At 47.0% G+C, this 17,986-nt stretch overlaps 1 protein-coding gene across 4 annotated transcripts in view; it reads left to right on the forward strand.

Annotated features, from left to right (window-relative positions):
• The window catches only part of CIITA (class II major histocompatibility complex transactivator), a 53,242-nt gene that overhangs the window by 20,680 nt on the left and 14,576 nt on the right, over positions 1 to 17,986 (forward strand). For 3 of the 4 annotated variants that reach the window (XM_080980944.1, XM_080980947.1, XM_080980946.1), the window contains exons 3-10: positions 409 to 519; positions 2,403 to 2,462; positions 2,628 to 2,684; positions 3,304 to 3,345; positions 4,396 to 4,527; positions 13,574 to 13,711; positions 15,475 to 15,543; positions 16,207 to 17,905. In XM_080980944.1, the coding sequence (XP_080837070.1) occupies positions 409 to 519; positions 2,403 to 2,462; positions 2,628 to 2,684; positions 3,304 to 3,345; positions 4,396 to 4,527; positions 13,574 to 13,711; positions 15,475 to 15,543; positions 16,207 to 17,905 (2,308 nt within the window). The remainder of the gene's footprint in view (positions 1 to 408; positions 520 to 2,402; positions 2,463 to 2,627; positions 2,685 to 3,303; positions 3,346 to 4,395; positions 4,528 to 13,573; positions 13,712 to 15,474; positions 15,544 to 16,206; positions 17,906 to 17,986) is intronic. The other variant, XM_080980945.1, reaches the window with a different exon arrangement.

Genomic DNA, 17,986 nt, shown 5'->3' on the forward strand with positions numbered 1-17,986 from the left:
AGGTGTGTGCGACAATACATATACTAATGAATGTTACGTACGGAAATGCATTATATCAGGGGGGAATCCTTTGCAGAAATGTGTATATTCAGGGAAATTACATGCAAAAGTGTGCCTGTTAGGTGAAATTTGCCCCTGCGTGTAAAACAGCCCACCTGTCAATTGTGTGATGTTCTAGTGGCATCTGTGATTGGCAGGTGAATTGCCCCACCCACCTTTCCATGCTGACCCACAGGGTGTTGCCAGATAAAGATCTGGTCCTGGGAGCCAGAAAAGTTTCTGATTTCTATGGGTTTTGCAGGTATTTAAGGTGTTTCTGCAGTTGATGCTTTGTGTAGTAAGATAAAAGTTGCATAGATGTTTTTGTGCACTATTAATGCCTCTTTCATTTTATTTTTTTAACTCTAGAACCTGACGATCAGGAAAACAACCCTGATGTCTTTTACACAGTGGAAAGTAATGAGAGTGGAGAGCAAGTCTGCCTGTGTGCGGACACTGGAGAGGCCTATGATAAAATAGGTAGGAAGCTGGAATTTCGAGGTTGGAGAGGAGCTGAGTGAGGCCCGGCTTGTTTCTTTGTTTGTTAGATATTATTAAATTTGTATACCACCCTATACCCCAAAGTCTCAGGGTGGTTCACAACATAAAATCACAATCAATGAATGAATGAATCTTTATTTGCGTCAGCCATCGGCCATAGCAATAAAACAACAATACAGTATACAAAGAATAAAAATAAAAAGTCAATTATATAAAATACATTTTAGGGTTTTGAATCAATAGTCAAATAGTGGATCTTATTCTAATTGCCCCAGCTAAAAACCTTGCAACCTTTGCTGTCGCCTGCTCACCTTGATCTGCCAAGAGAAAGGACACTGTGGCAGTGGCTGGGCGACCCGGAATGGACAATAAAAGAGGGGTGATAACCTCATTCCCCAAGTCTTTATAAAGAGTGCAAGCCAGAAGGGCATGCGCCACTGATTTGGTACTGCCATCTCCACAGGGACATAGGTTTCTTCGTGTGGAATCTGTTGGAATTGTCCCTCAAGTTCAGCCAAGGGCAAGACATTCAATCTTGCGAGAGCAAAAGCGCATCTATATTTCAGAATCGCTACATAAAATCACAAAATACATAGTAAAGAAAAAGACAAGAGGGGTCAGCAAACTTTTTCAGCCGGGGGCCAGTCCACTGTCCCTCAGACCTTGTGGGGGCCAGACTATATATTTTTTGGGGGGGAAATGAACAAATTCCTATGCCCCACAAATAACCCAGAGATGCATTTTAAATAAAAGGACACATTCTACTCATGTAAAAACACGCTGATTCCTGGACCGTCCGCGGGCCAGATTTAGAAGGCGATTGGGCCGGATCCGGCCCCTGGGCCTTAGTTTGCCTACCCATGGACAAGACCTTTTCCTTTTAGATCTTCTTGTTAGGATGTCTTGCAGTCAAAGACTTTTAAAACGGCGGTGTGGTTTTTAATAAACAAACCAACAATGCAAATATTACGGTTGCACAAACTACTTCTTCCCTCTGACCCAGGGATCAATGGCCACAGATCTGGGCTCAAATCTTTCAGGGGGAAGACCTGGTGTATATTTGGGGTTTAGCCTTAATTAAACATAGGGTCAGAGGAAAGAGAGGTAGCTGACCAAGAGCGTTTGGTGGCAGGGTTTAATCCTGCGGGGCTCTTCCTTCGGAAGCATCTTGCCTGTCACAAAGGAGCTGGGATTTTATTGACTACATCGCTGCATTGGTACTCCACACAGCTCAAACCTTCTTTTGGGAAGAGAGAGCCAATTCGGCAGGCCTCTCCTAAACCTTTTCACTGCTTTTTCTTTCTTTTCCCATTTGACCTCTTCTTCTTCCTCAGCAATGGCTGCTTCTCCTTTTGCCTGACAGACCCAGATCGCTCTGAGCCCCCCAATGCAACCCATGACGATCTGGGAGTGTCTCCACCCTGCTTGGGTGCCACCCTGTCCATCCCCTTTCCAGGCCTTCAGCTGAATCTAATGCACAACCTTAGTTGATATGTTTTGTACCTTCTTTTTTAACAAAACAAAACCTTACTTTTCTGCATTTGCAAGCCAAGCAGTGTACAGAAGCCTCAGGTGCTGATTGGACGAGCTGCTCTTACATCACAGAAGGGTCTCTGGTGCCCTCCAGGTTTTGTTGGACTATAACACCACCTCTGCTCCCAGCACCCCTGATGCTTGGCCATGCTTGCTGAGGCCAATGTGCAGGGATGCTGGGAGTTGTAGTTCAGCAGCACCCAGCGGGCCAAAGGTTCCCTACATCTGCGGGGAAGGTTTGAGCTTTTATTTGTAGAAGAATTCACCTGTACAGCTTCTCACTTTGCATTCTTCCCCTCTTTTTTTTTTTTTTTTTTTTAAAAATTTAGCTTCCTTGGCTGAATACGTGCTAAAAGACCAGCAAGAAAAACCTGAGGAAGATCTGTTCGGTAAGATTCTTGTGTGCCCCAGAAAAGCGTTGCATTTGAGATGCCCTCATGGCAGTCTATTTCACAACAGACTTCAGTACGCACAGCCTCTAAAGGTTTTGATGCAGCCTTGTCTAATCACGAATAAACAGCCTGTTCTTCCCTTTCTTATTTCAAACCAAACAGGAAACCTGGTTCTAGATGAGGCAGCGGCTGAAACCCCAGAGGAGGCCAAGAAACGGGGTGAGCAGGAGGTGCATCGGCGGGGTTCGCGCGGCAGCCGAGGGTGGAACATCTTGCAGTTCCTTGTTTATTTTAGGCTTTTATTTTAGGCATTTATAACCAGCCTTATGCAAATAGCCTCAAGGCAGCTTACAAAAGCAGAAGAGAATGTATGAAAACGCATGAAAGCAAGACGTTATAACAGGAGACAAAAATAATATTTATTTATTTATTTATTTATTTATTTATTTGTACCCCGCCCATCTGGCTGGGTTTCCCTAGCCACTCTGGGCGGCTTCCAACAAAAGACTGAAAATACACTAAGATGTCACACATTTAAAACTTCCCTGAACCTCACTATAGTTATTTTTAAAACAGGTGTAAGGAACCTTTGACCTTCAAGCTGTTTGCTTACTTCATAAGTCTCTAGGGGAAAGGAAGGGCTCTCAGAATCTGTCCTGGCATCAGTCCTCACCCAATAGGAATGTAATTTAAAAGCACACAGAAATCTGCAAATATCAGGGATTCTCCCAGCTGTGTGGCTACTTCCATCCCTGCTGTTCTGGCAGAGAGGAGTCACACCTACTGAAGTCATTGTGCAAGGCGCTGGGCCTTCATCTTCCTTTCTTTCCACCCCCAGGCAGCTGCTCCGATGCTCCAGAGCCCAAACGCAGGAAACTCGGTGAGTTGGGGGTTGCGTCGATAGCTGGGCTCCGCAGCGAGATAGATGTACCTAGCCAGGGCAGTGTAAAACAGCTTGCTTCTCCATTGGACGTACACAATGGGATTTGCCTCTCCAAATCTACGTCCTCTCTGCAAACAAACGCACACACAATGTTCTTATCTCGTTTTGCTGTCGCAATTATACTTGCAAATGGCGGGTGACTAAGTCGTGGGATAGGAGAGCTGAAAATAATGCCAATATTGGTAAAGGGAAAAGGGAAAGGACCCCTGGACGGTTAAGTCCAGTCAAAGGCGGCTATGGGGTTGCGGCGCTCATCTCGCTTTTAGGCCGAGGTAGCCTGAGTTTGTTCACAGACAGCTTTCTGGGTCATGTGGCCAGCAGGACTAAAATGCTTCTGGCGCAACGGAACACCGTGACGGAAACCAGAGCGCATGGAAATGCTGTTTACCTTTCTGCCATAGCGGTACCTATTTATCTACTTGCACTGGCGTGCTTTCGAATGGCTAGGTTGGCAGGAGCTGCGACAGAGCTCACTCCGTCACGGGGATTCGAACCGCCGACCTTCTGATCAGCAAGCCGAAGAGGCTCAGTGGTTTAGACCACAGCGCCACCTGCGTCCCTTTAATGCACATATATTTCACATCTGACAACCAATGCGCTCCTTTGGTTTCAGAAAGTACATGGGTAAATGAGTCTGAAAAGCCTGGGACACGTTTTCACGGCCCTCCAGCCGCTATGGTGGCTCATTTACCAGAAGTCATATATTGAGCGTTAACTCTGGAAGTGTGTACCCTATTCTGATCAAACTGAGCCTCCTGATGCATATTGCGCTCATGTACACGATTGTGCATGAGCATGCATAAGTGGCGGAGAGGAGGGAGATGCCTGTGTTGTCATAAACTGGCTGTGATACATTTTTTATGATACAAACATTTTTTAAAATAAATAAATATATAAGCCAGTCCTGAGCCTGATAGTAGCCTGGAGATGAAGTCACACCAAAACTGCCTCCCCGTGACATCGCTCTGCTTTTGCTTCCTCACTCAGGGCATCCACCGGCTCTCTGCGTCGTCAGCGGCAATTGCATCACCATCCCTCTGAGCTGCTCCCCAGCCAACACCCTCTCCTCGCCCGACTTCCACATGGAGTTTTCAGTGACCACCATCAGCCCTGCCTTCGGTATGAGAAGCGATACTTGTGGGTTTGCGTTCTGCACCCTTTGGGATTATCAGTACAGTGGTACCTCGGGTTAAGAACTTAATTTGTTCTGCAGGTCCGTTCTTAACCTGAAACTGTTCTTAACCTGAAGCACCACTTTAGCTAATGGGGCCTCCCACCACTGCCATGCGATTTCTGTTCTCATCCTGAAGCAAAGTTCTTGACCCGAGGTACTATTTCTGGGTTAGTCTGTAACCTGAAGCGTCTGTAATCTGAAGCGTCTGTAACCCGAGGTACCACTATACAGTGGTATCTTGGTTCTCAAACGCCTTGGTACTCAAACAACTTGGAACCCAAACACTGCAAACCCGGAAGTAAGTGTTCCAGTTTGCGAACTTTTTTTGGAAGCTGAACATGCTCCGTTTTAAGTGTTACGCTTCTGTTTTGAGTGCCACATTTCCATTTTGAGTGTTACTCTGAGGTCTGTCTATTTTTGCTGTTTATTTTGCATTTTTGTTCTTGCGGCTCTTTTTTTTGGTGACTATGTGGAACCCAGTTCAGCTACTGCTTGATTGATTGTGTGACTACAGTACATTGTTTATGGCTTTCATTTTAAGGATCAATGGTCTCGTTAGTCTGGAACGGATGAACCCATTTTGCATTGCTTTCTATGGGAAAGCGTGACTTAGGTTTTGGAACGCTTGGGTTTTGGAACAGACTTCCGGAATGGATTAAGTTTGAGAATCAATGTACCACTGTATTTTAAAAAAGAAGCCCACAACTGCGTAAGACATGCCAAAAATAATCGAAAGCAACAATAAGCTCAAAAGGCAACCAAACACACGTCAGCGTTCTACGTGCTTGCCTAAACAAAAGTGTTTTTAGAAGGCAGGGAGTTGCATCGTGCAGTTGCAGCCATGCTAAAAAAAAAAATAATTCTTGCAAATGTGGAACGAAGATTTTGTGGCATTTCTAACAGCTCCAGTTCCGCAGATTGAAGTGGTTGAGTGGGTATATATTGGGTAACGTGCTCTATAGTAAATAGGAACTACAGATTCCTATGGAGAAATCATCACTGACACAGGATGTAAATAAGGAGCAAAACACAGTTTTGTGTCCATCTGGCTTTTTTTCTAGGTGTTTGATGGGGAATTTGTGCAGCTGGAAAAAAAATCTGCTTAACAAAAACCCTGGTGTGATGGCCTGGGATTTGGTCTTGGAGGCTGAACCCGAGGAATCCCAGCCTGCACAGGATTCCCCGCCTCCAGAACCAGCTGAGCCAGGGCTGGGGCATGAGCCTGAAGGGTCCTCACCTGTGCTAGGTCCTCAGGTGCAGGCACCAGCTGAGTCTGCTCTGACTCCTAAGGTGATGGAGGACCCATTGCCTGCAGGTGCTCCACTCTCAGCCCCGTCAGAAGAAGCTGAGGTTGCCTCTGGGTCCGGCAACCCTCCAGCCTCTCCTGAGCTGCAGAGGCTCAGGACAGAGAGGAGGAGGGAACTAAGGTCCCGCAGGAGGAGTGCTCACCTCCAGGCCAGGAGAGGTGAGTCACCTGTGGACCGGGGCCACCCTATGCCTCGGGGCAGATAAAAGCCAGCCAGCCCAGTCCCAAGTTGTGGGAGCAATGTTGTTGGTAGCCTGTTCCTGCCTGCACCCTGTCTTGCCTCTCTGCCGGAGCTCCTGACCTCACCCGACTCCCTACCTTGGACCCAGCTTCAGCTTTGACAGACTGCCTCCCTACTGCACCCTCAACCTCGGACTGGACTCGGACCTCTCCTCACGGTTAACCCTCGGGACCAGCATACCTGGTGACTTAGAGTGGTGTGTGTATATTTTACATGGCAATAAGCATCTCTCTTGCATTCTGCAGCCTCCCCAGATGCCTTCATCTCCTGATTTATAAAATTTCCATGGGCGGAGTTACATCATCACTTCTTCCCCTGGGCTTTAACTGAAGTGCAGGAAGCCAGGGAGGCTGACTACCGAGTGCCTAAGACCAGTGTACTCACTGACCTTGTTTTTAAGGAAGGCCCTTTCATTTTAACTTAAATCAGCAGTTCTCAACCTGTGGGTCCCCAGATGTTGTTGGACTACAACTCCCATCATCCCTGAGCTCTGGCCTTGCTAGCTAGGGGTGGTGGGAGTTGTAGTTCAACAACATCTGGGGACACACAGGTTGAGAAAGGCTGACTTAAAATATATATATAATTTTTCCGCTAATCGTGTCTTAGGGCTTTCTGGAAGTGTGGGCACCCAGGGAGGCTGCAGGGTGCAGGCCACCCGAGAGATTATCTGCAGAATGGGGGGGGGACGACTCTCCCAGACATCCCTTGGCCACCTCAAAAGTAAGGTAAGCAGCACAAGAAAAACTTGGCACTCCCATCTCTGGGGATATCACTGAGATTTTCTCTCCATTCTGACCATTGCTGAATGCAGTTTCTGTCTCCGTTAAGTGATGGAGGTGTTTTTGGCACGGCACGGGTTTCGTCGCAGCATGCTGAAGCTGTGCATGGACCTGTGGAAGAGTTTGGAAACTGGAGTTCCAGCATCAGTTTGGGATTAGAGTTACAGCGTCATGTAAGGGTTGGGGGTTGGGGGACACTTTGCTTGGAGAACTGGTCCCTGTTGGCACCAGCCCAAGCGTGTGTTATCCGGATGGCGAGAACAAATATCCAAGTGAGGCCGATGCAGAAGCGTAAAAGCTGCAGGAGATCAGGTTGCATAGGAAGCTGCCTTCTCCGGAATCAGAGAATGCAGCTCAGTGTCAGATACACTTGGCCTGAAAGCGAGATGAGCACCACAACCCCATAGCCGCTGAAATATACTCGGAGTCGAGTGTGAATTTCATGCTCTTTATAGTAGCAATGAATGAAACTTACCCCAAAACGTCTAGCTATATATACATTATTTACACAATGGGCCCCGTGTGATTGGCTAATTCCGGGCTGCTCCTGTAGGCCAATCAGGTTGCGGATTCACCTTCTCCAGAAGCCTGATTGGCTGCTCCTGCAGGCCAATCAGGTTGCTGACTAACTTCATCCAGGAGCCTGATTGCCTGCTCCTGCAGGCCAATCAGGTCGCTGATTCACTTCCACCTGGAGCTGGATTGGGTAGCTCCTGTGGACCAATCAGACTGCTGCATTCTGGATCCTATTGTTCTAGGATCAAGCTCAGTACATAACAGTTGCCTTTGACTGGACCTAACCGTCCAGGGGTCCTTTACCTTTTTACCTTTATGCTCTCCAGCAGCTGCTATGCAGAGGCAGATATCATAAACTAGTTTTGTTCATTCGCAAAGCACTTAAGAGCTCTACCTAAAAAGAGCCATGCAGGATCGGATCCATAGACCATCTAGTCCAGTGTTTCCCAGCCTTGGGTCTCCAGCTGTTTTTGGACTACAATTCCCATCATCCCTGACCCCTGGGTATTGCTAGCTAGGGATGATGGGAGTTGCAGTCCAACAACAGCTGGAGACCCGAGGTTGGGGAACGCTGATCTAGTCCAAACAGTCTGTTTGCACAGCGGCCAACCAGGTGTCCCAGTGGGAAGCCTGGAAGCAGAACCTTGAGCATAACTGTGATTTCCAGTAACTGATCTTCAGAGGAATAACTGCCTCTAACATTGGAGGGAGGAGGTGTACAGGTGAAACTCGAAAAATTAGAATATTGTGGAAAAGTTCCTTCCCCACGATTGTGCTTCCTACTGAACCAGACTGAGAGACCATTTAAAGGCTCAGGAGCCCATTGCAGGTGTTATGGATTGAATAGCTACTGCACCTTTTCACAATGTTCTAATTTTCTGAGATTGTTAATTTGGGGTTTTCATCAGCTGTACTCCATAATCATCACAATTATAACAAATAAAGGCTTGACATATCTCACTTTGCATGTCATGAGTCTATCTCATATATTAGTTTCACCTTTTCCCCCCACGATATTCTAATTTTTCAAGTTTCACTTGTATCTTTGTGGTGGGGCATTAAGAGTGTTTAAGCTCAGGGAAGGGTTTTGTTTTTTTTATATAAAATATTTATTAAGGTTTTTTGACATATTACAGTAAAAAATGAAAAAGAAAAGAGAAAAGTACAAAATAAAAACAATTAAAAAACACACATATTTTCAGTTACTTATTTTCCTTTAGCTTGTTTCCCGGACCTCCTCGTACCTCCCCCTTTTGCATTCCACTTCAATTTATTGGTTCAGCAAATCCTTACCATTAGATTTTAACCCATTTATAACCCTTTTTTCATATCCTCTTAAAGCATTACAGCTAGAAACCGCTTAATTACTATCCAACATCATTCTATCATTCATTAATTTTACAATATTTCTGTAAATAGTCTTTAAATTTCTTCCAATCTTCTTCCACCGACTCTTCTCCCTGGTCTCGGATTCTGCCAGTCATTTCTGCCAATTCCATATAGTCCATCACCTTCATCTGCCATTCTTCCAAAGTGGGTAGATCTTGTGTCTTCCAATACTTTGCAATGAGTATTCTTGCTGCTGTTGTAGCATACATAAAAAAAGTTCTGTCCTTCTTTGGCACCAATTGGCCGACAATGCCCAGAAGAAAGGCCTCTGGTTTCTTCAAGAAGGTATATTTAAATACCTTTTTCAGTTCATTATATATCATTTCCCAGAAAGCCTTAATCCTTGGGCACGTCCACCAAAGGTGAAAGAATGTACCTTCAGTTTCTTTACATTTCCAACATTTATTATCGGGCAAATGATAGATTTTTGCAAGCTTGACTGGGGTCATGTACCACCTGTATATCATTTTCATAATATTCTCTCTTAGGGCATTACATGCCGTAAACTTCATACCTGTGGTCCATAACTGTTCCCAGTCAGCAAACATAATATTATGTCCAACATCTTGTGCCCATTTAATCATAGCAGATTTCACCGTTTCATCCTGAGTATTCCATTTCAACAGCAAGTTATACATTCTTGACAAATTCTTAGTTTTAGGTTCTAACAGTTCTGTTTCTAGTTTTGATTTTTCCACCTGGAAGCCAATTTTCTTATCCAAATTATATGCCTCCATTATCTGATAATAATGAAGCCAATCTCTCACTTTGTTTTTTAGTTTCTCGAAACTCTGCAATTTCAATTTGTCTCCTTCTTGTTCCAAAATTTCCCAATATTTCGGCCATTTGGCCTCCATATTGAGCCTTTTCAGAGCTTTCGCTTCCATCGGTGACAACCACCTTGGGGTTTTATTTTCCAATAAATCCTTGTATCTTATCCAAACATTAAACAGTGCTTTCCTGACAATATGATTTTTAAATGCTTTATGTGCTTTGACCTTATCATACCATAAATATGCATGCCATCCAAATATGTTGTTAATTCCACTGAACGGCATTCCTTGTCTAGGGGCAGTCCGTTCCCAGGTTTTAAGCAGCAAATTTTAGCTTCCTTCCCCCCTTTTCTTTGCAGGTAAATACAACTCAAACCTTCCCCCCTCCTCTCCTGCAATCCGGAGGGGAGACCACTTTCCAGATGTTAAGATTTAAGTCTTTTTTCCGAACGTCTCTCTATGTTTCCGCTTTACAGTCTCTTTGCTTTGAACTATATACAAGGAAGGAAGGCAGACTTCCTGGTTATACCTTCCCGCTTCGGTGCCAAATTAGCTGTTTTTTCTCCTTTTAAATCCAATTTAATCCTACTCACGGGTAGTTGCTTTCGAAATCCAATTATCCCAGGAAAAAGTCAGCACTCTCCGATAACGGCTGTGCGGCTTCACTCCGCGGAAGAATCAGTCGACTCTCAGCACCGCGCCGCTCACCCTGTCCAGCTCCGGAGCCCTTGAAAGGGTCCCTTCACAACTTGGGGGGGCGCAAATGGTGCCCGCCGAGTCCCCACGTTCACAGGCTTCCCCCGCCTGTGATTTTTAAAGGGTCCCCGCTTTGCCGCAGCGGTAAGACCCGATCCCGCGGAGCTGGTCCCTCCGAGAATCAGAGGGAATCCGCCATTAGTGATGGCGCTGACCCGGAAGTCTAGGGAGGGGTTTTGGAATGGTATTGGAACACTCTTGCAGGCCCCACAGCCTCCTCCGGCACTGGAACAGCCACGCAGCATTCCCAGGAAGGGGTCCTGGTGTTCTGGGAATCACAGCTGCTCTCTTGTGAACACCCTGTAAAGGCAAAGGGACCCCTGACCATTAGGTCCAGTCACGGACGACACTGGGGTTGCGGCGCTCATCTCGCTTTATTGGCCAAGGGAGCCGGCGTACAGCTTCCGGGTCATGTGGCCAGCATGACTAAGCCACTTCTGGTGAACCAGAGCAGCACACGGAAACGCCGTTTATCTTCCTGCTGGAGCGGTGCCTATTTATCTACTTGCACTTTGATGTGCTTTCGAACTGCTAGGTTGGCGGGAGCAGGGACCGAGCAACGGGAGCTCACCCCGTCGCAGGAATTCACACCGCCGACCTTCTGATCGGCAAGTCCTAGGCTCTGTGGTTTAACCCACAGCGCCACCCGCGTTCCGAGCACCCAGTATAGCAGAGTAAAAGCAGCGCAGACGGCGTTGAGGAGGTATCTGGGCATACCTACTTTATTTCTACTAATTACAGATTAAAGAACATAACAAACACGTATGAGAGGAGCAGGCCTCATACAGACATCATGTCTCGTCACAAGACAGAGCAGAAAGAAAAAGTACAATAGTATCAGAGACGGAAGTCACACAGACTGGCTTCCTTTCTCACGGAACAGAAAATAAACAAGAATCAGATGGTCCTTGCAATGGGAGGAGTTAATTGCTAACAAACACCACATGCCTCCTTGCTTGCTCCTCTGGAAAAGCAGAACCTCAGATCACCCTGGGACCTTCAAGTAAGGTATCTCAGGGCACCAAGGATGTTTAGAAGTGTTTTGTCTTCAGTCTGGTGGACTTCTACTTTTCACCTAGCTGCTTTTTTGTTTATGTAAATGATTTTTGTCCCCATCTCTGGGTCCGAAGTCTGCTACCTGCAAACAGTATCAGGCAATAAAGCAGCCCGTTAACGCGATAACCGAAAACGGCTCAAGAAAACAAACAAAGCAATGGGCAGCATCAGAGAAACAGGAACTGAAATCCTGCTGAAACTATGTGGGGCTGGATGTTATCATTCAGCCTGGGGTTGGTGCCAAGAGTTAGACTCAAAAGCTCATAGAATTGTAGGTTGGTGGTATTTAACACCAGTCAGATTAAATCAGATGAACAAGGAATATTCGGTGTTATGTTGGAGGGGATGCCAGGAAACAGGGAATTATGTTCACATGTGGTGGGGGTGTAAATATTTACATTATTTTATTTATTTATTTATTTATTAATTATCTGGCAAAGGGTGTTTAAGGAGATAACAGAAATCACTGGGTTAAAGCTGACCAAAAGTCCAGAGGTAGCATTATTATCAATTTACGAAGGGGTGGAAGGCTATGAAGGACTCACTCACAAATTTATTGACAGCTGCATGAATTATTATAAGCTAGGAAGTGGAAGGGGCAAGCAGAATATAAAATGGAAGAATGCTATAAAGAGGTGTGAGATATAGCTATTAATGATAAATTAACATGTGCCATTAAGGTAAGACGGGGAATATGCAGGAGGAATGATTTTGAGGAGATATGGAGGGCCTTTGTAGAATTTGTACTGTTAAAACGGAAAGTGGTTGAAACCATCACAAGAGGTGTAGAAATTTCCGGAGGTTGGGTAGTTACAATGGAACAGTCTCTGTGGCGCAGTGCACATTTTTATTCTTATTTATGGTTATTACTTTGTCAAAATAAAATAAAATAAAATAAAAAATTGTAGGTTCGAAGGGACCTTGAGGGTCATCTGGTCAAACTCTCCAGCCCACAACCATCACTCAGTGGCCTCGAACCACCAAGCTCCTGCTTAACAACCAGACGCCCTCACCTGTTACACCACCTGAGGCAGTGAAAGCACGCAGAAATACAGTCTGCATTTCCAAGCAACCTGCAATTTAGGTTCTGCCATTTGCTCCAATTCAGTGCCACTCTCCCAACTTTCAGCTCTACGTACTTTCAGGGTAGCCACTCTGAAGGCCAAGGGGGTAAGCGAGTGAGTGGGGCCTCATGAGCACCCAAGGGAGACTTCAGGGGCGCCACTGCACTCACAGTCACCCCATTGGCACCCTCTGCTTTCCACACTGCAATGCCAACCCACTGCAAGGCGGGCTTCATTCAGAACCCCGTGTTGCGGCTGAGGAGCTGGACTGCATATTGCTTTAAGGCCTCCTTGCCAAATGCACAATGAAAGGGAGATTACTTCACAGTTCCCAGCTGACAGTCTCAGCTACTCCAGTGTAGCAGCTCTCCTCCTGCTGTTCTGGGCAGCTCCCCACCACACAGATGGAGAGGGCCAATGATCCTTGCAAGGCGGGCCCTGTGTTAACAAAGAAAGAAGAAAGAAGATTCCACCTACAAGAAAGTAACTACAAGAAAGAGGATTCCACCTAAACATTAGGAAGAACTTCCTGACAGTAAGAGCTGTTCGACAGTGGAATTTGCTGCCAAGGAGTGTGGTGGAGTCTCCTTCTTTGGAGGTCTTTAAGCAGAAGCTTGACAACCATATGTCAGGAGTGCTCTGATGGTGTTTCCTGCTTGGCAGGGGGTTGGACTCGATGGCCCTTGTGGTCTCTTCCAACTCTATGATTCTATGAAAGTCACTCTGGAGTCCAGAGGGAAAGGAAATCCTGAAAGCACTTCGTTGAGGAAATGGGACAAATCAGTGTATCATTTGAGTGGAAACAAACAGAGCGGCGGCCTTGCCTTCCTTCCTTCCTTCCTTCCTTCCGGCCTTGTAAATGGCAGGAAGACATGCAATCAAACATACAGGAAGTGTGTGTGTAGAAACTCCCTCAGAACTACACTGCAAATCAGAGCACGGGAAGATCCTGCCAGCCTGCCTGGTTGCTAGTTGACTTTCACGCTAATGGAATTAACCCTTGAGTTACAAACAGAATGAGCCCTGCTGTTGCAGTTGTATCAACAGGGGCAATGGGTTGCTTCTTGCTGAGCCGATGTTGATGATCAAACCCCTCTCTCCTCATTTGCAGAGCCTCTTGCAAGCCCCAACCTGTACTACTGCCCACTCGGCGTGGAAGATATTCAGGTAGTCTTTGCCTTCGAGCCTCTCAATCAGTGCGTGAATATTCTTGCTGAGCCAGAAGGTGCCATCATTAATGCCTGTCCTGGTAAGCGTCATCATTTTTGCTGCAATTGTCCATAATCTGCACCCCTCTCTTCCCTTGTTATTCTCCCCAGGATGAGAACTGCTCTTGGTCGCAATATCAGCTTCTGGACTTGGGGTGGGACGTGACTCTTGTTGGGAGAATTGCATGGGAGGCTAGGGTTAAATGCCCTTCCATTGGGGCTGTGGCCCTGGTCTCTAAAATAAAATTTAAAGTCCTCCCCGCTTGCAAATGCAAAGGCATGATTAAGGTAAAGTTCCCTTTGGCTCTTGGAAGACATTCGTCGGGCACAGAGATCTTAGAATATTTTTGCAATCCTGCTGGGAGAATCGGCTCCGCTTTCCTCACTCTCTGCTGCCCCCCGGAGGTTTAGTGCTGTGGTAATGTAGAAGGCAAGGGACGCAGGTGGCACTGTGGGTTAAACCACAGAGCCTAGGACTTGCTGATCAGAAGGTCGGCGGTTCGAATCCCCGCAACAGGGTGAGCTCCCGTTGCTCGGTCCCAGCTCCTGCCCACCTAGCAGTCTGAAAGCACATCAAAGTACAATTAGATAAATAGGTACCGCTCTGGCAGAAAGGTAAACGGCGTTTCTGTGCGCTGCTCTGGTTCGCCAGAAGCGGCTTAGTCATGCTGGCCACATGACCCGGAAGCTGTACGCCGGCTCCCTCAGCCAATAAAGCGAGATGAGTGCTGCAACCCCAGAGTCGGCCACGACTGGACCTAATGGTCAGGGATCCCTTTACCTTTACCTTTTAATGTAGAAGGCAAAGCTTGAAGGTAAGATTACGATGCAAGCCAGGAATGAGCTTAAGGTCAAGCCTCGACCGCTGGCCAGCTTTGGGCAGGCTGCCCTAGTGCCTCCTGGTTACTGGGATGTTTGCAAAGCACCCTGGGCTAGTTGGACCCTCATCTCTTCCAGCAAGGTGCTCCTTCAGTTTGATAACAAGTGCGAACCCACAGTCTAGCTGTTCTCTTTCCCTGCTGACAGCCCCCATGCCCTATTGGTTTATCAGTCAAAAATGCATCCAGTGGACTATGGGATTCCAGTAAAAAGAATGAGTGGTTCATATCAGATTTTTGCTTGTGCATTTAAAATCCTTTGCTATTGCAATGCGAACATGGGTGCAAGGTGCAATCATAGAATCGTCGAGCTGGAAGGGTCAAGCAGCTCAGACCTCTTTACACACTGAGCTTCTCAAGTAGATGGAGATACAGCAAGGTAAACAGGTAAAGGACCCCTGGACGGTTAAGTCCAGTCAAAGGTGACTATGGGGTTGTGGCGCTCATCTCGCTTTCAGGCTGAGGGAGCCGGCGTTTGTCCGCAGACAGCTTTCCGAGTCATGTGGCCAGCAGGACTAAACAGCTATACTGGCACACTGTAACGGAAACCAGAGCGCACAGAAACACTGTTTACCTTCCCGCCCGAGTGGTACCTGTTTATCTACTTGCACTTTAAAGTGCTTTCAAACTACTAGGTTGGCAGGAACTGGGACAGAGCAATGGGAGCTCATTCTGTTTCGGGGATTCGAACCACCGACCTTCTGATCGGCAAGCCCAAGAGGCTCAGTGGTTGCGTCCTGTCCCCAAGGTGAGGGGGAATGACCTAGCTAAGCCTGGCAGGACAGCTTACTCTATGACATTAACCCCTTCATGCATTAATTAGGCTTAAGCAAGTTAGACTTAAGGCTGGTTATCGCACGGTTGGGGGACGTTACAGGGGGTTTACAGGCCTGCTGTGTTTCATTATGCTCCCGTTTGTCTCATAGATGTGGCTGTGGCTGACAAAGGACCTGAAGCCCCACCTGTTCATTCAGAGCGAGCTCACAAACGACTAGGTGAGTGTCGCTGCTTTTTAACCTGTTTCAGTGCCGAGGGCTGGTGCTGCAAGCCAGGTAATTTGAGAGTAGGAGTGGCTCACCATGGCCACAGATCCCTCATCCCTGTTTTTGAGGAGTGTCTCCAGAAGTTCCATTATTCACATCAAAACCACGCACCCGCCAAAACCTGAGAGGCCAAAAGATGGGCAAAAAAAGCACCCACACTGAGGTGTTTTTCCTGCTGCTGGTCTGGTTCATTCAGAATTTCAGAAAGCCAGATTTCCCACCTTAAGAATGACAAAGAATGAATGAAAGGAAGATAAAAGAAGAGCGCTTGCAAAACGATGGTGGACGCCCTGTTGAAAAACTGCGCACGTAAGGTCCATCTGGAAAGATTTTGTGCCTCTTGGGATGTTTTTTATGCAGCTGTTGAAATACTTGGCAAGTTCATTTAAAAAATAATAATTAATTGCAGTTTTGGTTGACCCCTTCCAAAAAGGGATTACCATATTTTTCCGTGTATAACACGCCTCCTTGTATAAGATGCCCCCTGGTTTTTTTTACAAAGGTTATTTTAAACATCTTTTTCATTTCATTGTATATCATTTCCCAGCGAGCTTTAACCTTACTACAAGACCACCACATATGATAAAAATAACCTTCTTTTCTTTTTAATCTTAGGCCCTGTGGACGCATTTCGCAGGAGGCTAAAAGACCACTTCTGGGAGACGTGCCAATTTGTGCCCATGGAGCGAGAGTTTGCCCTGGACCGCCTTTACATCGAACGCGACATGGCGCTGTGCCTTGTGGAAAGCAAGAACACTGGGAAAAATGCCGACCTGAGGCCCTGCAACCTCAGAGAGAAAGGGAAGGTTGCGGTGGGGAGCAGCCAGCTCTTTCAGCTGCCGTGGAAGAACAACCTGGGAACCAAAGTCGTCGTCGTCTTGGGGAAAGCCGGAATGGGGAAAAGTCTGCTGGTCCAAAAGATCTGCCTGGACTGGTCCAGAGGACATCTGCCCAATTACGGCTTCCTTTTCCGATTCGATTGCCGGATGCTGAGCCTCCTCCCTGAAAACCGCTACAGCCTCAAGCAGCTGCTATTTGAGCTCTCCACTGGGCCTCAAGATGGTGGTGACGACATCTACAGGCATGTTCTTCGGTACCCAGAAAAGGTCCTCCTCATTTTTGATGGTTTTGAAGAACTGAAGGACCGGGATGGCTTAATATCTGGTGTAGACAGCCTGCCCCACAAGGAGCCCTTGGGAATTGGAGGCATCCTGGCCAGAATCTTCCAGAAGAAGATTCTCAGTGGCTGCACGGTGCTTCTAACCTCCCGCCCCAAGGACAAGTTGCAGCAGCATTTATCGAAGATGGACGCGACCCTCGAACTGGCAGGGTTCTCCACGCAGCAAGCTGAGTCGTACATTGCTCAGTACTTTGAAGGATCGCCCTGCTGTGGCGAGGCGGTGGCTTTGATCAGGAAATGCCCTTACCTCTTCAGCCATTGCTATACTCCTGACCTGTGTCGCTTCGTTTGCGAGGCCGTGTCTGAAGCGGGGTGCAAGGAACTGCCTTCTACGCTTACTGGCCTTTTGGCCAAGTTCCTCCTCCAAAAACTGATGCGTTCGTCAACGCAGAGATCTTCCCCTAAGCACCAGAATATCGCCGCTTTAGCTCAGGTGGCCTGGTCTTCCGGACAGGACCACCGGAACACACTCATGAGCTACAACTTTCCATCCATGGAAGTGAAGGAGTTTGCTCTCAGCTGCGGACTGGTGGTCCCCCTCGCATTCCCAAAAGACTCGAGCAGCGGGAAAGAGGAATGTGGCTACGTGTTCCCTAGCTTCGTGGTCCAAAATTTCCTGGTTGCCCTACATTTGGTGCTGGCTAAAGAGATCAAGGACAAAACGCTCACCAAATATCTTCGGCTGCTCACCAAATCCAAGAAGTTTCTCTTCTCTTGGAGCTTGGTACCTTGTTTTTTGTCCGGCTTGCTATTTTTAGGGGGCAAACTGAGATCCTCTGTCCTTTTCAGAGAGGAGGGAGAGATGGACACCAAGAGAATGGCCGGCAAGAAGCAGAGAAGCTTCTCAAACTACGTCCGGAAACTCATGGAGCGTGATTTCCCTCCGGACAAGCTCCTTGATTTTCTCCACTGTCTCTATGAAACGGGAGATCGTTGCCTTTTGAAGGAAATGGCTTTAGAACTCAAGTGTGACATCTCTTTCTTGGGGTTTGCTCTTACCCCACCCAATGTCTACATTCTCCACTCTGTCATCAAACAAGCCAAAAGGAAGTTTGCTTTAGATTTGAGAGGGAGCGCCATTGACTCAGAAGGATTCAGACAGCTGGTCACCCTGAAGAATGTTACATCATTCAGGTATGTTTGGGGTGGTGATGTCTGTGGGTGTTGTACCTCAGCGACGGCCAAGCTCCAGGTCATGGGGCCCAGGGACCCATT

The sequence above is a fragment of the Podarcis pityusensis genome, assembly GCF_964106645.2.
Source record: "Podarcis pityusensis genome assembly, chromosome: 14".
Classification (NCBI taxonomy): Eukaryota; Metazoa; Chordata; class Lepidosauria; order Squamata; family Lacertidae; genus Podarcis; species Podarcis pityusensis.